The sequence below is a fragment of the Oncorhynchus mykiss genome, chromosome 17, assembly GCF_057628025.1.
Source record: "Oncorhynchus mykiss isolate SJ-2025 chromosome 17, ASM5762802v1, whole genome shotgun sequence".
NCBI classification, from domain to species: Eukaryota; Metazoa; Chordata; class Actinopteri; order Salmoniformes; family Salmonidae; genus Oncorhynchus; species Oncorhynchus mykiss.
In genome coordinates, this window is record NC_143038.1 from 5,559,927 (window position 1) to 5,583,453 (window position 23,527).

Below are 23,527 nucleotides of genomic sequence, written 5' to 3' on the forward strand. Positions count from 1 at the left end.
GTTGAACAGGACAGTTTTCCATGCGCTGATGTATTGTGTTGTGTCAAAGACGTCTTTACGATCTATTTCTACTAGTGTTTAATCTGGAGTATCTTTCCAATTCACCTCCTTGCATGTTGATAGCAGGAATAGTTCAACTATGTGTTGAAAAATAGAACAGGGTGTGCTATTTTTATTAAATAGCTTTTGTACTGTTATCGTTATTGTACTTTTGTACTTGAGGAAAAACATTTAATATCGAATGAAACTAAAACCATTGTCAAAATCTCCTTTGAATGTACTGGTATCACTTTATAAACAAAGCTTTGTTCATCTTATTTAATCAAAGTGGAACGTGATGTTCACATTGTTGTCATAGACAAACAGGTACACGATATTGTATACAGGAAATTGTTTATTTACAGAACAATGCAAATCTACAGTACATAGGCATTCTAAAAACTATAATGTAAACTTGTCTGAAAAATGCACATTATTTTTTCATGGTAGTTCAATTTCAAACAACATTCTGAAATCAATCACGATTCAATTTGAAAATCAGAAGGAAATCATGACACTAATAACATATTTAATTATATTTTCAATTCAGCTTAAATTTCAGATTTTAAATGAACTATTTGACAATTGAGGAAACTACAATACTGTACTGTAGTAAAGATACATTTCCACATAAATATGTATCTTCATTTTGTGTAAGGTGCACAGCACTCCTTCATTGTGTATGATGTTTTGTTTTTGTTTGCCACTATTACAGACCAATTATAAAATAGCATCGACTGATTGTTGTTCCTGCAGCCAATCAAAAAAGGGTGAGATGACAAATGGACCAATCAGAAGTCATGATGGCCTAAACCAGTCAGGTCCAACAGTTCCTTTTTAACAAATGATTTTAAACTGTATTGAAGGTTATAGGCTACCACCACTTTAGAGTAGATCATGCATATCTATGATAAAATAAGCTAAAACTGAAGTTCTGAAAATGTTATCAAAACTGTTAAACCCATGATAACGTCATATTCATTATCCTTAGATTAAATAAGTAACAAAACGTTTGACTATGATACAATAGAGGCTATACGAATATAAAGATAACTTGGGGCAGGACTAAGTCTGATTAAAATAACTTCACAGAGAGCCACAGCATGAATACCGTCTCTTCATACGTTTTGTTGAAAACACTAAGGCTATTAGCTAGCATGAACGATAATAAAACAGTATCATAACTTCCTTATAAACAAACCGAAAAGCCATGCAGGTCAACTGATGAATATGGTAATGTAATAATACCTTATTAATGGGAGGCAATTTTAGAAACAATACATAGACATACCAAACATTTGCATGAAATTCTCACAAAACAGACCTTCATATAGGTCCTGACAGATTTCTATCGAATTATATAACAACGCCATTTGAGCAACCACAGTGAAAACCTTGTCTCTGTCTGGATATATAAACAAACACCATTTTAATAGCCCCTCCTTGGTATGCTAAAACAAAAATGGCCACTCGCCGACTACGCCAAATTACAAAAAGAGAGAAACAAATCTCAAGAGTTGTGCTGAAGATGAAAGGCATGCTCATGAAACCTGAAGAAAGATACTAGCCTGGGAATCTCAAGCGTTTCACAAATGTCCAAGTAAAACAACAGTGGAAGTAGTGATTCAGTTTGGATTCCAGGCTAGAAGAAAGGAACCATTTCCGACAGAAAGATATAAATCCCAAACTGTTGCTAATAAGCTCCAAAAAATAACTTTTGATACCATAATTATAACATAAGAAGTCAAGCTTGTATCGAAATCCATGCTCAACTTCAGGCAGTCACTCCCTAGTCCATTGGAAACTAAATTCAATATCTTTTCAAGATATGTGTGATTGCATATAAAATATATCATGCCTTTGTCAAGATTCATTATAAAAAAAAATTTGCTGTTCATCCTTTACCAAAAGTACATTCTTATCAGATCATTAGCTCTCTCAAACATTACCATAGATATTGAATATATAAGTTCATTATATTAGACTTCTGGTACAAAATGTTCCTTCATCCTTTTTATTTAGTGCAGGTCTGCCCAACCCTCGTCCTGGAGGTCTACCGTCCTGTGGGTTTTCAGTCCAACCCTAATTTAACACACCTGATTCTACTAATTAGCTGCTCAACAAGACCTTAACTAGCTGAATCAGATATGCTTAATTAGGGTTGGACTGAAAACCTACAGGACAGTAGATCTACAGGAAGAGGGTTGGGCAGCCCTGATTTAGTGCAAATAACTAATGGTATAAAAATCAAGCAGCAATAGTTTTTTTTTCAGAGGAAGCTTACATTTGAAAAGTAGGTCCATTGAAATAAAAGTATACGGGCACTAGATCCTTCAAGAAAAAAGATTCACAAATGAAAAATAATCAGCAGTGAAAAATTAAATCTGCCTGAGACACTTTAGTGACATGGAGGCAAGGATTTGAGGAACAGAGTGCACAAAGTATCACATTTGAAAATGCATAATGTCAAGAATCTCCTTCATAACTCATTTCAAAAGAGGAAGCTGTAAGAAATAAAACTGTTTTTTTTTCAGTCAGTGGAAAATTATTTGAAATGGAGTGAAACAGGGAGGTACTACTTCTACAATAAAAACACAAATTCAAACTCTTGCTACGGTGTGCCCGACTGAACACGACCCTATACAATGAAAAGGGGGTAAATTATATATAACAGATCACCATTAAAAAGGTCTTCATGATTAACATAGTCTGTAGCTTGAGGGCTACTGTCCCATCCTCGTCCAGAAACCGATAGAGGGGTACACACCCTCGGAGATATCGCCCCTTCGTCCCCGATTGTCATCAATGGAGACGGGGCAAGGCAGCAGAGGCTCAGTCTTATTAGTCTGTCTGTCTCTGTGTGTGTGTGTGTGTGTGTGTGAGTGAGTGTGTGTGTGCACGCGCGCCAGTCTATTTGTATGTGTGTGTGTATCCATCCGGAAGTGTGTATATCTATTCATTGAGTGTGCCTTCGATATGTGGATATATGTTTATGTTCATCCGGAGTGCCATGAATGGGTTAACCCCTAGAAGCCAGTGGAGTGGACACTGGGGATGGGGTAGAACTTGGAGATGCGGCTCTGGGCTGAGGGGTTAAGGCACTCTGACTCTCCACTCATCTTAAAGAAGATCTCCTGCTCCTGAAGCTTCCTGGCAAACTCTTCCTCCAGAGCCTAAGAACAACAGACAAATGGTCGGTGAGCGGATCCCAAGCAAGAGATTACATAATACTCATTTGGCGGCTGCTTATATTTGTACTGTTTCACACATGGACCAGATACGCATTTGTTTTTTTACACATCGCCCTGAGATTCCCCCGGAGACACCCTCAGAGAGTGGGGTCACAGTCAGGGTCAGGCATTATCAGCGGAGCAGTTAGGGTTAAGTGTCTTGCTCAAGGGCACGTGGACAAGTGTTTCACCTTGTTCAGCTCTAGGATTCAAACTAGCGAATTTCGGTTACTGGCCCAACACTCGAACCGTTAGGCTACCTCCCACCGTACCTCCTACCATATGTTTCAACGACAAGTATCTCCATCTCCGAAACAAAATATGTGCCAAATATTCAATAGAAAGATAAATAATTTCCTGTGAAGGGTTAACTGGTGTGATGGTTACCTTCTTCCTGGGTCGTAGTTTCTCCCTCCACTCCTTCAGCTCCTGGCTGTGCTCCTCATCCAGCTCCTTCAGCTTCTGGGTCTCGTGCTCTATCAGGATGTGGCACTTCTCATTCTTGAAACACACAAATACACACATTGGGTGTTACACGCTGTACTGAATCACAGATGAATCAAAGTGTGTGTGTTTTTTCTATTGCACCTTGTGCAATTACAGAATCCCTGACATGCATGTGCGAGGACTATATATATATATGTTATACTATACACTCTTAGAAATAATGGTACGGTATTGTTCCCTGGAGTACAAAAATATCAAAATAAACATAATGATCTCACATTAGGGTACATGTGCAGACAAAGAGCATAATGGTACATTTTTGTAACCCATATTATGAATATAAAAAGGTACAATCATCACAGTCACAAAAGGGGTAATGTGAAGGTTAGTTTCCCAGGTGACAAATGTATTTTGTTAACCCTCAATACCCACCGTACAATGCTAACTTTCTGCCACTTAAAAATAACTAACAGCTTTGACACTGGGGTGGTATCCCAAAAAGCCACATTTGTACCATAATTATTATCTTCATATTTCCCAGCATGCTCTATTCTGGTAAATTTCCCAGGTTTCTAGAAATCACAGTCGGAAGATTCCTGGAAACAGGAGGGAATAAGGGGGAAATGCTTCAACCAGAATATCCCAAAACTCCCAGAATTTGGGGTATGTTTACAGAACTTTGCAAGCAGACCTGACGTAGCCTATAAACCATGAGTTTCATGCCACTGTATTAGAGTAAAACTAGTACTCGATATGTAATGTATTGTCGTAAAGAGTTTAATTTTAATGGTAATATATGCTTAGGTACTCACTTGTGACTGAAAATAAAATAATTTAACAACAATGGTTCTGTTACTAACAAATACAGTCAATGGTGGTAACTCTACAATTCAATCAAAAAGGCAAATTGGGAAATTGTATTGGAGGCTTGGCACAGCGGGGGAGTGGCTTTCAGATAGTTATTTTTGGCCACCCGTGAGTGGAAATATTCTACAAGTTTAAGTGGTCTATGGTAGAGGTCCATTTTTGCCACTTTCAAGGAACAAATGGCTTTGTCACTGTGATGGTACTATATAGTGTAAAGGCACAAAGCATGCTTTTGTACCTGTGGAGAAAGGTACTATCTGAGGTATGAACGTGGGTACAAATATGTACCCATAACTAAAAGTATAAAGGAGGACCTTACAGGTACCACCCCAGTGACAAGAAGTTGTACCCCTTTAGGAACAAATCTACACCTTTATTTCTGAGAGTGTACCTGTAACTGCTGCAGCTCCCGGATGTTGGTGTCACACTGCAGTTGCAGGTCTCTCATCTGGTTCTCATGTTTCTGGTGCTGGTGGAGCCTCTCATTCTTCTGCCTCTTCTCCTCCTGGGCTGCAAACTGTCAAACACACAGAAACATCTCAGTTATTCAACTCCCACGAGTATTAAAAGAGGCCCAATTACAGTTGGAACTTGATACATGTTTAATTTGCACTGGGAGTCTCAAGCTTGACCTAGCATTTCCTAAAGTACTGTAAATCCTTCAGTGCCTGGGAAAGTCCCTTTGACTTGGATCAACAAGCTCTGAGACTTCACCTCTTTCTCCACTGAAAGCAATGTCTATAATCCCTCATTAGCTGGCAGCATTGGCACAAAACTGAAAGCGCCAACCACCGCATTTAACCATGGCAAGGTGACTGGGAATATGGCCAAATAGAAACAGTGTAGTTATTCCCTCCATAAGGCAAACAAACAAGCAAAACATCAGTACAGAGACAAAGTGGAGTCGCAATTCAACGGCTCAGACACGAGATGTATGTGGCAGGGTCTACAGACAGTCACGGATTACAAAGGGAAAACCAGCCACATCACGGACACTGACGTCAAGCTAAACACCCTCTTCGCCCGCTTTGAGGAAAACACAATGCCACTGATGCGGCCCGCTCCCAAGGACTGTGGGCTCTCGTTCTCCGTGTCCGACGTGAGTAAAACATTTAAGTGTGTTAACCATCACAAGGCTGCCGACCCAGACGGCATCCCTAGCCATGTCCTCAGAGCATGCGCAGACCAGCTGGCTGGAGTGTTTACGGACATATTCAATCTCTCCCAATCCCAGTCTGCTGTCCCCACATGCTTCAAGATGTCCACCATTGTCCCTGTACCCAAGAAAGAAAAGATAACTGAAATAAATGACTATCGCCCCGTAGCACTCACTTCTGTCATCATGAAGTCCTTTGAGAGGCTAGTTAAGGATCATATCACCTCTACCTTACACACTAGACCCACATCTATTTGCATACCACCCCAATAGATCTACATATGATGCAATCGCCATCGAAACAGCACACTGCCCTATCCCATCTGGACAAGAGGCAAGCCTATGTAAGAATGTTGTTCATTGACTATACCTCAGCCTTCAACACCATAGTACCCTCCAAGCTCATCATCAAGCCTGGGGCCCTGGGTCTGAATCCTGCCCTGTGCAAATGGGTCCTGGACTTCCTCACGGGCTGCCCCCAGATGGTAAAGGTAGGAAAAAACACAGGGGCGTGCTCAGCCCCCTCCTGTATTCCTTCACCCATGACTGCGTGGCCACGCACACCTCCAACTCAATCATCAAGTTTGCAGATGACAACAGTAGTACGCCTGATTACCAACAATGACAAGGAAGCCTACAGAGTGGAGGTGAGGACCCTGGTGGAGTGGTGCCAGGAAAATAACCTCTCCCTCAACGCCAACAAAACAAAGGAGCTGATCATTGACTTCAGGAAACAGCAGAGGAAACACACCCCTATCCACAGACAGAACCGCAGTGGGGAAGGTGGAAAGATTCAAGTTCCTCGGCGTAAACATCACTGACAATCTAAAATGGTCCACCCACACAGACAGTGTGGTGAAGAAGGCGCAACAGAGCCTCTTCAAACTCAGGAGGCTGAAAAAAATTGGCTTGGTCCCTAAGACCCTCACAAACTTTTACAGATAAACAATCGAGAGCATCCTGTCGGGCTGTATCACCGCCTGGTACGGAAACTGCACCGCCCACAACCGCAGGGCTCTCCAGAGGGTGGTACGGTCTGCCCAACACATCACCGGGGGCAAACTACCTGCCCTCCAGGACACCTACACCACCAGAGGTCACAGGAAGGCCAAAAAGATCATCAAGGACATCAACCACCCGAGCCACAGCCTGTTCACCCCGCTATCGTTCAGAAGGCGAGGTTAGTACAGGTGCATCAAAGCTGGGACCGAGAGACTGAAAAACAGCTTCTATCTCAAGGCCATCAGACTGTTAAATAGCCATTACTTGCTGGCTACCACCTGGTTACTCAACCCGGCATCAAAGAGGCTGCTGCCCTATATACATAGACATGGAATCACTGGTCACTTTAACAATGGAACACTAGTCACTTTAATAATGTTTACATACCGTTTCACTCATCACATATGTATACAGTGTATTCTATGCTACTGTATTTATTCAATGCCACTCCAACATTGCTCATCCTAATTTTATTATTTTACTTTTAGATGTGTGTGTGTATTGTTGTGAACTGTCAGATACTACTGCACTGTCGGAGCTAGGAACACAAGCATTTCGCTGCACCCGCAATAACATCTGCTAAATATGTGTATGTGTCCAATAAAATTTGATTTGATTATACTTTGAAAATAACATCAAAATACATAGGTTTCCATTCTCAATTATGTGTTTTTTGACCAGTATCTCTCACCTGTTTTACCTTCTCCCTCTCCTGCTCGGGTGTGATGGGGCCCCCAGTGATTCGGAGGCTCTTCTTGAACATGGCCATGCGCGTCTTGGCCTCGCTGCGCTGGATCTTGGGTAAGCGGGCCCTCTCCTGTGTCTGCCTGTTCTTCATCTCCTCAATCAGACGCTGGTTGTAGCGCTGCATCTGCTCCATCTCCTACAGAGAGACAGAGAGACAGAGAGACAGAGAGACAGAGAGACAGAGAGAGAGGGGGAGGGAAGGAGAGAGGGAGGGAGGAGGAGGGGAGGAGAGGTGGGGGGGCAGAAACACATCATTAGCTTCCATAGAAATGAGATATTAGACTAGTTGTCAAAGTGCTAGCCATTTAGTTGTCTTGTCAGCGTTACTCAGTCCGCATTTGGCAAAACAATGATGCATCATTTTTTAATGCAGAAACAGATATACCCAGGCATATTTCCAATTTGATTTAAGATGTCATGAGTCAAAACTTGTAGTCATTCAGTATTATGCCTCACTCTATCCCCTGACCTGTTCAGGTATTTTGCTCCTAGTGGTTCTGTTCAGGACTAGGCTTATGAGATCTGATCCTGAATCGTCTGTTTGTCTGTCTGGAAGCTGTACTCTACCTTCTCGTGTCTCTTAAGCAGCTGGTGTCTCTGCATGAAGTACTGGTCTTTCAGCTGTTGTTTAAACAACTGGTGTTTCTCCTGTAGGTGACGCTCTTCCAGCTCCCACATTGCTGCTTCCCGTGCTGCCAGGAGCAAAACACACAAACTCAGTTCAAGGGAACACTGCATTACACGGAAGTTCAGCATATTATTATTATATACAAAACCCCACCATTGTAAATCAGATCTTTCGTCTGTATTTCTTTGTATTTGATGTTGACGATCTTGGCACCCAAAAAACATGTCACTAGATTTGACTAATTGGTTAGCTTGGAATGCGTTTCTAACATGGTTCATACCATTCAAATCAGCAAGTCATCAAGGCCTACAGCTTGTGAACATTTCGGTGGAGCTATTTCTATAAGCTGATGTGTATGTGATGACTGGAATCTGACCAGGCAGGGTTAGTAGGCTGCTAACCAGTTCAGTTCATGTTAGGTTCTCAGCATTAATAGGTATTATAAACTGGGTGGTTCAAACCCTGAATGCTGATTGGCTGAAAGCCGTGGTATATCAGATGGTCTCCCCTGGCAAACCAGTTTATAATAGCAATAAGGCAGCTCGGGTTTGTGGTATATGGCCAATATACCATGACTAAGGGTTGTATCCAGGCACTCCGTGTTGCGTTGTGCATAATATTGGCCATATACCACACCCCCCCGTGCTTTATTGCTCAACTAGAGTCAAGGCCTGACGGGGCCGTCGTTTGAACTCTGTAGAGCTTCTGTTTTAAGTTATATACTGTGTCACTGTGTGTTTGCGATTTCCATCTCGCACACAAACAGTAAGGTTTACTATATTTCCTTTAAGTATGCTGGTGAGAGCGGCTAGGGTAGACTGTTTCTATGTAGTGACTATGACCTTTATAAAGGTTGTGTATCCATCCTACTGCAATGTGCATCTGTGCTACTTGCATCTCACACAGAGCTATGCATCTTCTGTTTGTGGTTAAGGCCGGTTTCTCCCCTCTGAACGGTGCTATGACTGAGTACCTAACTATAGTCTATGTGTCACGCCGAGAGATGCATCTTCACCTCTGAGGAGCTGTTGTTTGTGGTTGAGACAGTCTCTCTCGATGGTGGCCAGCTCGTGTTTGTGTTGCTGGATGATCTTCTTCAGGGCACAGTCCAACTCCTGCTGCTGTTTCTGCAGGAACTCCTGCTCCTGAGGAAGAAGAGGGAAAGACAGCTGGATAAGTAAAGTATATCTATATGCCCCTCAAACGCAACTCTGGACCTCTAATCCAGTTCCACTGCATACATTCATTATTCCCCTCTAATTGAGGACTTAGTTAGACCTGGGACACCAGGGGTTTGCAATGTATTACCAGGTAGAACACAAACCAGCAGGCTCCAGACCTCTTAGGGTCGGTGTTGAGTACCTCTGCTATACACTGTGTGATCCAGACAGAAGGAGAAAGAGAGTGATATTAGTCAAATGAAAAGGCCATTAGCAGGCCAACTGAGACCAAATTCACAGAACCAAAACACACCGGGAGTCGCAGAACATTGTGTCATATCTTAGTTCGTCGATGAGTTGTTACACTTACTCAGATTGCCAATACAGCCCTAAAACCAGGCCTACAATGTCGCTTGATTAAATTAAGAAACACCAGGAGAGAACTGTGTCGGTACAGTTTAAGAGATGAACAGAAGAGAGATTCAAACCAACCGTAAGAGCATGGCAAACAAAAACCACAGGCTGGTGATGCCAAACAACACGTGTCTGTCCGTCAATTTGGAATGGCTGTCTTCACCTCACCTCACCTGCTCTAGTTCCCCCAGTCGACTCCAACAGCACGAGAGAGAGAGTCACCGGTCTAGCTTGTTGATGTTACCCTCCCCCCCATCAGGACAGACGCGTAATCTGACCAACCCTACTGTATGGGGTCTGGACTATGGGGATAAGTATGGCTTGAGTTAAATGGACCACACTGTGGAGGCTGGCAACAATGTGGCGACAGGAAGTAGACTAGACGGACTAGATGTGCTGGGTCATCGAAAACGTAGAGCACCGGACGTCGACTGGCGGACTTGATTCGTTTTACGGGCAATGCACTGGGAATGTTGTTTTTTCATAGCTAAGTTCCAGGTTGATTGAAATGCTAAGTTTCGGGTTGATGCCATTTCCTCTATAGAAATGTGTCGGCCAAATCCCAAAATAGAACACTGCTGCATTCCCTTTAAACCAGCCCTCCACGTGTTGACCAGTCCAGGTTTTAAGGAAAGGAGAATGCCCACAAAGCATTCCACACACACACACACACACACACACACACACACACGCACCGATATAAACACCGCCGTCTCAAAGTCAGTGAGTGAATCTACTGCCATGTGAGAGTGCAAGGATAGGACACATTTCAAACCAAGGGGGGGGGGGGGGGGGGGTCTTACAACTTACATCCTGCATGGGGGCGTTGAAGAGAGTGCAGGAGGACAACTGAAAAGATAGAATCATACCCTGGGCCACTCCCTGTCGATCACAACAGATTAGACCTATACTCTACTAAATCATAACCTGTAGCCGGAATGCCAGTCTGTTTGTTGCATTACTGCCAACACTCGTTATCATGCATAACCGTAAGGGAAAAGGAGTTGGCAATGGTGCACAAGCAGACTGGCACTCCATACAGCACATTGTAGACCAGAACAGACTATACTCTACTAATCATCAGCCACTCATCCATAAACATTGCTGGCTAAGTTAACCATTACACCAACACACTGTTACACCCCCGTAATATACAGGCAATGTGTTCCACTGCGATTCACAGGTGGGTGGATTGTTAGAAAACACATCAATAGTGTTGGGCTTGTGCTGGAAGAATGTTTTGAATTAAATTATCATCTAATAATACATACACAAACTCTATTTTTGACCAAAAACAAACCACACAAAAGAAAAAAAAAGAGTAGCCCAAAAATTCCCAAAGGGCAGTGGCAGTGGCAGTGAAAGCAGTCAACGGAAGAATGGACAGTCCAACTGACATTGAAGGGACAGTCCATGTCGGAAAGCCACACCAGACGTTTTCCACAGCAAACTACCTCTTCACGTGGAGTTGTGATTATATCATTTTTTCCTCCCGTTTCACGATAGCGTTTCTCCTGTGCCTGGGGGTGAGTCGCATTTCCTGTTTGAACTATTTTTTTATTTTTATTTTTACCTTTATTTAACTAGGCAAGTCAGTTAAGAACAAATTCTTATTTTCAATGACGGCCTAGGAACAGTGGGTTGCCTGTTCAGGGGCAGAACGACAGATTTGTACCTTGTCAGCTCGGGGATTTGAACTTGCAATTTCGGGGATCTCGGGGATTTGAACTTGCAACCTTCCGGTTACTAGTCCAACACTCTAACCACTAGACTACCCTGCCGCCCCAACTATGGCATGAGGCAGCCCAAACAAACACACACACCACAGGGACAGCAGAAACAACACAGACACAACGACAAGGCTTTGATATGGATTTGTGTTTCAACTCACTAGCCAAACTCTATGAGAAGTAGCCTGATGCCAGATTTGTATGCGCTGCATAAGTCAACATCTCGGACTATAGCCTCGTCAGAATCATTTGGCTTCGGCACATAGGCTACAGATCTGGGATCAGGTGACGAGAAGTGACAGTTTCAGACTGATTTAGACACAAGTTATATAGACCCTATGAGAGAGATGTACTGTAACCACAGGTGTGTCAGTAAAACGCTAGCTTCTATAAATAGGCATTGGATTGTCGTGTTGATTGGGCTATCCTCTTACGATGGCACACTGTGGGATTAATACTGAGGACGAACTGGGGTGCACATGGGCTATAAACATCTAAACATCTAAACATTCACATGACTGTCGACGCTAAACAAGGAAAACCCTTTCAAACAAAATTGAGAATATATCATCTTTGTCAGCTGGACTTAACTATCCTGTGAAATGTAAGATATTGAAAATAAGACGAGTTCTTAGAATTTCTTGTGGCATGATGTCCCCAATACATGCATATTAAAACCCCTTTTGGTGATCCAGTTCAACAGTACATCATGCATATTAAAACCACTCTTAGTGATCCAGTTCAACAGTACATCATGCATATTAAAACCACTCTTAGTGATCCAGTTCAACAGTACATCATGCATATTAAAACCACTCTTAGTGATCCAGTTCAACAGTACATCATGCATATTAAAACCACTCTTAGTGATCCAGTTCAACAGTACATCATGCATATTAAAACCACTCTTAGTGATCCAGTTCAACAGTACATCATGCATATTAAAACCACTCTCAGTGATCCAGTTCAACAGTACATCATGCATATTAAAACCCCTTTTGGTGATCCAGTTCAACAGTACATCATGCATATTAACTACTTTTAGTGATCCAATTCAACAGTACATCATGCATATTAAAACCACTTTTGGTGATCCAGTTCAACAGTACATCATGCATATTAACTACTTTTAGTGATCCAGTTCAACAGTACATCATGCATATTAAAACCACTCTTAGTGATCCAGTTCAACAGTACATCATGCATATTAAAACCACTTTTGGTGATCCAGTTCAACAGTACATCATGCATATTAAAACCACTTTTGGTGATCCAGTTCAACAGTACATCATGCATATTAAAACCACTTTTGGTGATCCAGTTCAACAGTACATCATGCATATTAACTACTTTTAGTGATCCAGTTCAACAGTACATCATGCATATTAACTACTTTTGGTGATCCAGTTCAACAGTACATCATGCATATTAAAACCACTTTTGGTGATCCAGTTCAACAGTACATCATGCATATTAACTACTTTTAGTGATCCAGTTCAACAGTACATCATGCATATTAACTACTTTTAGTGATCCAATTCAACAGTACATCATGCATATTAACTACTTTTAGTGATCCAGTTCAACAGTACATCATGCATATTAACTACTTTTAGTGATCCAGTTCAACAGTGCATCATGCATATTAAAACCACTTCTAGTGGTCAACAGTACATCATGCATATTAAAACCACTTTTGGTGATCCAGTTCAACAGTACATCATGCATATTAACTACTTTTAGTGATCCAGTTCAACAGTACATCATGCATATTAAAACCACTCTTAGTGATCCAGTTCAACAGTACATCATGCATATTAAAACCACTTTTGGTGATCCAGTTCAACAGTACATCATGCATATTAAAACCACTTTTGGTGATCCAGTTCAACAGTACATCATGCATATTAAAACCACTTTTGGTGATCCAGTTCAACAGTACATCATGCATATTAAAACCACTTCTAGTGATCCAGTTCAACAGTGAATCATGCATATTAAAACCACTTCTAGTGATCAAGTTCAACAGTGCATCATGCATATTAAAACCCCTTATAGTGATCCAGTTCAACAGTACATCATGCATATTAAAACCACTCTTAGTGATCCAGTTCAACAGTGCATCATGCATATTAAAACCACTTCTAGTGATCCAGTTCAACAGTACAGCATGCATATTAAAACCACTCTTAGTGATCCAGTTCAACAGTACATCATGCATATTAAAACCACTTTTGGTGATCCAGTTCAACAGTACATCATGCATATTAAAACCACTTCTAGTGATCCAGTTCAACAGTGCATCATGCATATTAAAACCACTCTTAGTGATCCAGTTCAACAGTACATCATGCATATTAAAACCACTTTTGGTGATCCAGTTCAACAGTACATCATGCATATTAAAACCACTTCTAGTGATCCAGTTCAACAGTGCATCATGCATATTAAAACCACTTCTAGTGATCAAGTTCAACAGTGCATCATGCATATTAAAACCCCTTATAGTGATCCAGTTCAACAGTGCATCATGCATATTAAAACCCCTTCTAGTGATCCAGTTCAACAGTGCATCATGCATATTAAAACCACTTCTAGTGATCCAGTTCAACAGTACATCATGCATATTAAAACCCCTTATAGTGATCCAGTTCAACAGTGCATCATGCATATTAAAACCACTTCTAGTGATCCAGTTCAACAGTGCATCATGCATATTAAAACCACTCTTAGTGATCCAGTTCAACAGTACATCATGCATATTAAAACCACTTTTGGTGATCCAGTTCAACAGTACATCATGCATATTAAAACCACTTCTAGTGATCCAGTTCAACAGTGCATCATGCATATTAAAACCACTTCTAGTGATCCAGTTCAACAGTGCATCATGCATATTAAAACCCATTTTAGTGATCCAGTTCAACAGTACATCATGCATATTAAAACCACTTCTAGTGATCCAGTTCAACAGTGCATCATGCATATTAAAACCACTTCTAGTGATCCAGTTCAACAGTACATCATGCATATTAAAACCACTTCTAGTGATCCAGTTCAACAGAGCTCATCGATAGCCTGGGAAAACAACTAATCCCTGCAAGAGTAGCTTAGTATATTTTTGTCTTTCAATAAGTGTTGTTGTTGTTGAAAAGACAACTATTCCTTGTCGTCTTTTCCCAACAGCACTGAATTTGCTGATAGCACCTTTACTGAGGAAAAATTTACTTGCGACAACGGTGATATTCTCACCAAGCTATCTTAAGGTGACTGACTGTAAGTTGCTCTCGATAAGAGAGTCTGCTAAATGGCTAAAATGTCAAATGTAACAGCAACACATTGTAGTGACAACAATCCTGCAAATCCCAGACAGCCAATGAGAGTCCAATCGCTGCTTAGCCTAATCTAAGACGGATCAACATGTTTCTTTTCCACAAATGTACTGTACACCGCAAGCACACCCACAGCCAGACCTTTACAGCATCAGTTACAACATTCACATACCACGCACACTAGTGTTGTCGTGATACCAAAAATGTGACTTTGATAACGATACCACGGCTAAAAAAAGGCGCGTTGGCCAAATGTACAGAACGGCACTTGATCCAGATAGCCATGCATGCGTTAATGGATCAATTATACAATTTGACTTAGTTTTTACTCATCTAAATACATAACATAATGGGAGTCATTTATTTGAATGGTAAATCTCTATTGATAAACTGGGTAAATCAAGATGTAGCCTAGGCCTATTCACAATACAGATGAATGCATATTCATATATATTTTATATATTTTAAAAATTTTATATATATTTTTTAATGGCTCTGCCTTTTGGGCCCCTTATGTTCTTGGGCTCCGAGGATTCAGCCCCTGTATTAAATCAGTCCCTGGGAGTGTGCGCATGCTTCTTTTGGCTGGTAACAGATGAAAAACAATCCATTGCCCTTCCATTTGTGGCCTTGTTTTATTGCACTGATCAACAACATTTGCATAGAAGAAGCAACACCTTCTCTTATAAAAGTGTGCGCTGTGTCTTTAACACTTAATGATGTCATTCAAACGTTTTTGGCAATGACTATGGTTTTTGGTGACAATCAGCTTTGAAATCAGCATATTTTGCATTATGGTTTGCATTATTATCAAAAACAAAGTACTAGGGTAGTGAATTGATGTTAACTTCAGCTGTAAGCTAGCAAGGAAAGTTAGCCTACAAAGCAGGAAGCTAAAAAGTTATCTTATTACATTGTTCTAGCCTGTAATGAACATTGTTTTGCAGACAGTCATTCTGCGGACAATTTCTACGTGCTGTGTTGCATTATTCAAGTGTGTTCTTCTGCACTTCTGTGCAGTATGAGTGGGGAGCTAACATGAGGCAGCCCAGACTCCCAGTGTGAGCAGAGGTTCTTCAGGACAGACTAGAGCCAGTATGAGAGGAGAGCTAACATGAGGCAGCCCAGACTCCCAGTGTGAGCAGAGGTTCTTCAGGACAGACTAGAGCCAGTATGAGAGGAGAGCTAACATGAGGCAGCCCAGACTCCCAGTGAGAGCAGTGGTTCCTCAGGACAGACTACGGCTAGCATTGGGTAAGTGAAGCAGGCACAGTGCTCTCGCGCTATAAGTGGACCGGGCTGTGTTGATAGGATCAAGTCTGTCTCTCTCAATCAGTAAACGACGTGAGACACATTTGACAGAAGAACCGAAAGTACCGAACCGTTTTTCATGTTCAAGCATAGAAAAGGTACAGAAGTTTGGGTATACCGTGCAACACTAACACACACTGCCCTCTACTTCCTTACCTCTTTCTTGCGGTTCTTGAGCATGTTCTGGAACTTGGACAGCTCCTTGTCCTGCTCGGCCTTGATGCGCTTGGCCTCGTCCCTCAGCCGGTTGGTGTGCTCCTGCTCCAGCCTCTCGATGGTCTGCTTCTGCTGTCTCTCCAGGTTCTCCACTTCCTGGTCGTAGTGGCGCTTCTTACTCTGCAGAATGAGGACGTCATTTTGATTCGGTGTCAGCTCGTCACTTTCGCTAGAAATATAACTCGTTTTCAAACACTGGTCATCAATGAATGACTGGCATATTACAGAAAGCAATGTCATTTCAATGGCATCCTGTTTTCCTTGGATTTACTAGCTGGCTAGTGGACTCAGTCTCCGTCTAAACTGTGAGTGGCAGTTTGACTGACATACAGAAGGATTTACCTCGTCCAGAAATAAGTAATGACGTAACAGGAGCAAAAGGCACATGGAAGCTGTGGTGTGGTGTGGACGGGACATACCTCTGTAATACTGGGCAGGGACTAACTGGTCTTACTGGGCTAATTCAGCTTACTGTTTCACAGCCATGTGTGGTTTAGCATGCTCCTTCAGGATTGGTTGTGACCACACCAGTAGGCAATCTTCTGTCACTGTGCTAGGTTGGACACAGTATGACTGGGGCCAGGGTCACGAATAGGCAATTATAGTACTACAGCACTACATGCAATTGCAGTACTACACGGTACCATTCGATAGGTCTCAAAGCACCTCCCATTGAGGCTTTGATGAAAAAAAAGGATAGTGACTCACGGTCGTCTCCTGTTCGAAACGGCGGCAGATCTGCTCTTTCTGCTGCTGCAGTTTATTGCTGAGCTGCTGCTGGGCCCTCTGTTCCTCTTTCTGCAGGAGACGCAGCTCCCTCAGCTCCTGACGCCTGGGAGAGGAGGGGGAGGAAGGGGAAGAAAAAAAAACATGAGAGGAACATCTTTTTCTCCAAAAGGAGATTAAACAACCCAAAGCAATGGAGGAGGGTCTCTCGAGAGACCAATGAAAACGTTATATAACAAGACATCTCGATGCACGCGGCTCAGTAGCACTTTGATATGTAAATGAATTGAGGTCAAAAGGGGGTGCAACGCAATATTAGGAAGGTGTCCCTAATGTCTTGCATAGTCAATATACTAAAATAGCTACATTCACTAGTTCATTCAGTTCAGTTAGAGCCTAAGCTTGAGCTTATACTGCAGGAGAGATGGATTATATCTTTGCATAGTATTGGCATATATTTCAATGCATAATGCTCAAAATGCTAATTCATGTAAATTAATCTTTACCTGAGGAACCTCATCTCCTCGTTCTTGGTGTCATTGTCGGTGATGATCTTCGACGTCGTCACGCTAACCTCGACTCCATCCACCACGAACCTACGGGTCTTCTTCAGTGTCTTCTTCTGGCGCTTGGTGTCCTGAAAAACAAAATGGTGGCAATAAATATACCATCAATATACTGTAGTTGGACTACTTCATGGAATAAAGCGGTCATTGTAAATTACAATTACAATTCATAAGCATTTATAACACCGATAATAATGTATGAAGCATTTATAATGGTGTATTGATAAGGGTTATTACTGGACTACTTAGCTATTACCAAAGGATTTGATCAAAGACATTCTCTAAAGAGAGTCTATTGTGATGCCGTACCTGTATGGAGAGGGGTCCTGGCTCCTTGGTTTTGGTCAGGAAGCTGGAGATGGACAAGTTCATGTCTATGCTGCCGTTATGTGCAGCAGAACTACTCCTAGAGTCCGAATCACTCTCCTTCTCATCCTTAGACTTCACTGGAGTCCCTGTCTCCGCAGTTGGCTTATACTCCACTCTCTCTTTCTCTCCTTCCTCCTCTTTCCAGACCGCTGGAGATGCAGGTTTGAGTTTGTCGTCCACCTTAGTCTCCTCTGGGGTTGTCACGGTAACCTTTGCTTCCCTGCTAAGCTCCTCGTTGGCTGGTTCCTCCTCAACTTCCATCTTGTCTCCTGTTGGCTCTTCCTTGGCCTCTGACCCTTCTGCAGTGATCTCATTCGTCTGGACCTCAGCTAGGTCCACTTCCTTTTCATCTTGATTGGATATGGCCAGTTGTTCCATCTCCTTGTCGGCTATGGTGACCGCAGCATTGGAAACGGTTCCTTCTGGTTGGGCCTCTGCTGGTTTCTCTGCTGGTTCTGAAGAAGTTATCTCACTGGGTTCTGTTGGGCAAACCTCTGATATTTCTTGAACCTTCTCCTCCTCTTCCGTCACCTCTACTGGTTTCTCACTGGCTTCTGTTGTCTCTCCATTTATTGGAGCACCAAGGGTCTCATCCATTTCCTCCAGTTCTGCAGTGACAGAAGGCTCCTCGACGAAGCCAGTGTCCACAACCAGGTTCTCCTCTGGTTTGACGACGCTTGGTTCAGGGACCTTTTCAACAATCTGTGGTGTTGGGATAACCGGTTCAGCCTTCTCCAGTAAAGACTCCAGGATGGAGGCTGAGGGAGACTGAGGGAGTTTCTCGTCCTCCGAGCTGGCAACACTGGCATCGGACGGTGCACGTTTGTGACCCTGAAGAAAACGTGATGAAAATCAAAATGTAGGTTAAAATAAATCAACAGATAATGTCTGGATTAGCTTTCAAATAATAGAACTGTGGGAATGATTCTAAATAAATCCTTCTAACCAATAGTCAATCATTTTCCTTATTTTTGTCAAGTCTGTACAGCCTGTTCTTTATAATAAATGATGAAGACCACAGAAGAATACACACTGTCCATCTATAATGTTTCACACTCTTTCATGTGGTTATTTTTCGAACTGAGCTGTCTGTGGTGTAACATACCCGCTGTGTCTCTCCATCCTCCTCCTCCTCTTCCTCCTTGTGTTCCTCAATCTCCTCGTAAACCTCAGCCTTTGCTTCAGCGATCAGCTCCCTCAACGGTCTGCTGTCGGTCACAGTACTCAAAAATGGATGCTGCAACGATAAAAAAAAAAAAAAGCATAATATTGAGGACACTTTTAGATATAAAGACTATTATGTCCTCTTGAAGTGTACTACTTTCACTGCATCTGAAAAGACAACAAATATTTGTGCGATTTCATCACACAAATCAAGATACACAATTAAAAGAAAAATTCAGTGTACAAAACATGACAGACTAACCAGGTGAAAGCTATAATCCCTTATTGATGTCACCTCTTAGGGCTGCAATCCCGTTAACGGGATCGATATGACAACAGCCAGTGAAAGTGCAGGGTGGCAAATTCAAACAACATAAATTTCATAATTAAAATTCCTCAAACATACATGTATCTTTTACCATTTTAAAAGGTAATCTTGTTGTTAATCCCACCAAAGTGTCCGATTTTAAATAGGCTTTACAGAAAAAGCACCACAAACGATTATGTTAAGTCACCGCCAAGTCACAGAAAAATTCTGCAATTTTTCCAGCCAAAGAGAGGAGTCACAAAAAGCACAAATAGAGATAAAATGAATCACTAACCTTTGATGATCTTCATCAGATGACACTCATAAGACCTCATGTTATACAATACATGTATGTTTTGTTCGATAAAGTGCATATTTATATACAAAAATCTGAGTATACAATGGCGCGTTACGTTCAGTAGTTCCAAAAACATCCGGTGACATTGCAGAGAGCCACAGCAATTTACAGAAATACTCATTATAAATATTGATGAAAATACAAGTGTTATACATGGAAATACAGATAGACTTCTCCTTAATGCAACTGGTTGTGTCAGATTTCAAAAAAGCTTTACGGAAAAAGCAAACCATGCAATAATCTGAGAACGGCGCTCAGAAAACAAATAGATATATCCGCCATGTTGGAGTCAACAGAAATCAGAATTAACAATTAACAAATATTAATTTACCTTTGATGATCTTCATCAGAATGCACTCCCAGGAATCCCAGTTCCACCAAATTTTTGGGATTTGTTCGATAATGTCCATAATTTATGTCCAAATAGCTACTTTTGTTAGCGCGTTTGGTAAACAAATCCAAAGTCACGAAGCGCGTTAACTAGTTGCAGACGAAATGTCAAAAAGTTCTGTTACTGTCCGTAGAACCATGTCAAACGATGTATGGAATCAATCTTTAGGATGTTTTTAACATAAAACTTCAATAATATTCCAACCGGAGAATTCCTTTGTCTTCAGAAAAGCAAAGGAGCGCGAGCTACCTCTCATGTGAAATGCGCGTGACCAGCACGTGACTGCTGGCAGACCTCTGACTCAATGATCTCTCATTCAGTCCCCCTTCATAGTAGAATCCTCAAACAAGTTTCTAAAGACGGTTGACATCTCGTGGAAGCCGTAGGAAGTGCAACATAACCAATATCCCACTGTGTATTCAATAGGGCTGAGTTGAAAATCGACCAACCTCAGATTTCCCACTTCCTGTTTGGATTTCTTCTCAGGTTTTTGCCTGCCATATGAGTTCTGTTATACTCACAGACATCATTCAAACAGTTTTAGAAACTTCAGAGTGTTTTCTATCCAATACTAATAATACAATGCATATATTAGCAACTGGGACTGAGGAACAGGCAGTTTACTCTGGGCACCTTTTCATCCAAGCTACTCAATACTGCCACTGCAGCCATAAGAAGTTTTAAATCCACTTCAAATCAGTGTAGATGAAGGGGAGGAGACAGGTTAAAGAAGGATTTTGAAGCCATGAGACAATTCAGACATGGATTGTGTATGTCTGCCATTCAGAGGGTGAATGGGCAAGACAACATATTTAAGTGCCTTTGAATGGGGTATGATCGTAAGGGGCAAGGCGCACCAGTTTGAGTGTGTCAAGAACTGCAACGCTGCTGGGTTTTTCACACTCAACAGTTTCCTGCGTGTATCACGAATGGTCCACCACTCAAAGGACATCCAGACAACTGGACAACTGTGGGAAGCATTGGAGTCAACATGGACCAGCATCCCTCTGGAACACTTTCTAAACCTTGTAGTCCATACCTCGATGAGTGGAGCCTGTTCTGAGGGCAAAATGGGGTGCAACTCAACATTAGGAAGGTGTTCTTAATATTTTGTCCACTCAGTGTACATTTAGTCAAAAATGTGAAGTACAATCTTCATAACAACTCAAAACAATCTGATTAATACACAAAGCACACCGTCTTCCCAAAATGTAAGGTAACTGCAGTCATAATGCTTGGCGGTCGCTCTTTAAACCCTTTCGGAAAGAAAAGCCTGTTGTGTTGACGGAGGCCGCAGATGGGATAAGTAAGTGTCATTAGCGCCCTAGCTAGCACAACAGGTACCTGGCTGACACCTTAGATGCACAGCTCATGATCATGATCAGGGCCAATATGGCCATGTATTTAATTTGACAGGTGGCCGTGGGGCGGAGTGCTGGGAAAAAACAAGAGGTGGTGGGGTAAGGAGGAGAGGAGGGGGCTGAGGAGAAGAGGAGGTAGGGTGAGGGAACAAAGGGGAAAGTGAGGGCAAAAGGGGGGGAACAGGTGTGTCACCATTACCTGTAGAAGTTGTGCCACATTCCATCTGTTGTCCACATTCTTATCGAGACACTTTCTTAGGAAGTCACTGAACTCTGGAGACCTGAAGAGAGTGAATGGAGATCACTTGTAATAACTACAACATTGAAAATAGGCTACAACTAAACAGTGTCATGTATTCCTCCCAAAGGCATTGAGGTAAATTAGAGTAGGTAGAACCATCTCAACAGATATGGCAAGTGCAGAGAGGAGTGAATTAGTGATACAATCTCTCTAGGCAAGAAAGTGCAAGAAGAGGAACATTGTGCAGAGTGACAGCGTATTAAAGGGGCATTTCTTCCTTCCCATTTAATTGAGGGTTCCTGAAGCCAAACCTAGACAGAAATAACTTGTCTGCCAGGCTGCCACATCACTGACTGACACGCCAGACTTACCAGCGCGATGGCTGCATCAGGGTAGGAGGATCGGCCTTGGCTATTTTCAGCAGGACTCTCATAGGGTTCATCTCGTGGTTGGGAGGCTCAATCTGGGCCATCTCGATCAGAGTCACCCCCAGGGACCAGATGTCAGCCTTGTAGTCGTACGGGCGGTCCTTAAACGTCTCACACATCACCACCTCCGGGGCCATCCTGGGAAGAACGGATAAAAAAAGAACCAATCAGAGGAAAGGAAATGTTGCAGTGAAATATGAATGACCAATGACAAAGGGACAAAATATATTAGGTGAAACGCAAATGACTATGAAACAAATTGTGTGGAAATGTGGAATTGTAGCATTTTCTGTACAGTAATATTGGGATTTTGTAGGCTATACATTATGGTTTCAATAAATTGAAATGTAAGTCAATCTTTTTTTGGGGGGGAATACATTAAAAAGTATATCAAGTTGACTGGTCAATTCAGAAGAATGGGGAGAAATAGTAATTTGATGAATTACAACAGCATGACAGGTTTTCATGTTTGACTCACCAGTATGGCGTCCCGATGAAAGAGTCTCTCCTCTGTAGTGTTTTGGTATTTTTGGCCGACACACCAAAGTCAGCTGAAACACCAATGGGAAACAGTGCTGCTGTTAGCAACTAGGGTACAACATGTTGTTGTTGTTCATAAGAATTAACCTAAGCCAGGGCTAGTCACCCTGGGGTCCGCGGCCCCTAGAGGTACTGCAGGGGGTCCGCAAAAATATATACAGTATATATTGAAGTGATTTTCATTTTTTTTAATAACCTAAATGTTTATTAATATCGCTAGCATCAACAGAATATTTTTTTAAATGACATACACTACCGTTAAAAGGTTTGAGGTCACTTAGAAAATGTCCTTGTTTTTGAAAGAAAAGCATTAAAATAACATCAAATTGATCAGAAATACAGTGTGGACATTGTTCATGTTGTAAATAACTATTGTAGCTGGAAACCCATTATCAGCAACCATCACTCCTGTGTTCCAATGGCACGTTGTGTTAGCTAATCCAAGTTTATCATTTTAAAAAAGGCTAATTGATCATTAGAAAACACTTTTGCAATTATGTCAGCACAGCTGAAAACTGTTGTCCTGATTAAAGAAGCAATACAACTAGCCTTCTTTAGACTAGTTGAGCATTCTTTCAAGAACAAGGGCATTTCTAAGTGACCCCGAACTTTTGAACAGCAGAGTACCTACAGTAGAAAACCGGATCTTATCTTATTTCTAACGATGTCAACTTTATTTCTCAACTTCTAACATCGAGCAAATTACACTCACTGTATCTGACATAGGCTTTGAAAATGCATCCGCGAATAGGCAACCAGTGTGGCAAGTGCCGCTGGGCACTGGTAAGCTTTCTTGA

The 23,527-nt window shown here is 41.9% G+C and overlaps 1 protein-coding gene across 1 annotated transcript in view; it reads right to left on the reverse strand.

Annotated features, from left to right (window-relative positions):
- Window positions 1–376: 376 nt before the first annotated feature.
- The window catches only part of slkb (STE20-like kinase b), a 34,664-nt gene continuing 11,513 nt past the window's right edge, over window positions 377–23,527 (reverse strand). The window contains exons 5-18 of the mRNA XM_021567865.3: window positions 22,669–22,741; window positions 22,134–22,328; window positions 21,721–21,802; window positions 19,046–19,177; window positions 17,881–18,771; window positions 17,512–17,642; window positions 16,988–17,111; window positions 16,220–16,399; window positions 9,132–9,261; window positions 8,056–8,180; window positions 7,433–7,624; window positions 4,975–5,100; window positions 3,657–3,770; window positions 377–3,212 (exon numbers count right to left, since the gene is read on the reverse strand). Coding sequence (XP_021423540.2) covers window positions 3,066–3,212; window positions 3,657–3,770; window positions 4,975–5,100; window positions 7,433–7,624; window positions 8,056–8,180; window positions 9,132–9,261; window positions 16,220–16,399; window positions 16,988–17,111; window positions 17,512–17,642; window positions 17,881–18,771; window positions 19,046–19,177; window positions 21,721–21,802; window positions 22,134–22,328; window positions 22,669–22,741 — 2,642 coding nt within the window. The 3' untranslated portion in view covers window positions 377–3,065. The remainder of the gene's footprint in view (window positions 3,213–3,656; window positions 3,771–4,974; window positions 5,101–7,432; window positions 7,625–8,055; window positions 8,181–9,131; window positions 9,262–16,219; window positions 16,400–16,987; window positions 17,112–17,511; window positions 17,643–17,880; window positions 18,772–19,045; window positions 19,178–21,720; window positions 21,803–22,133; window positions 22,329–22,668; window positions 22,742–23,527) is intronic.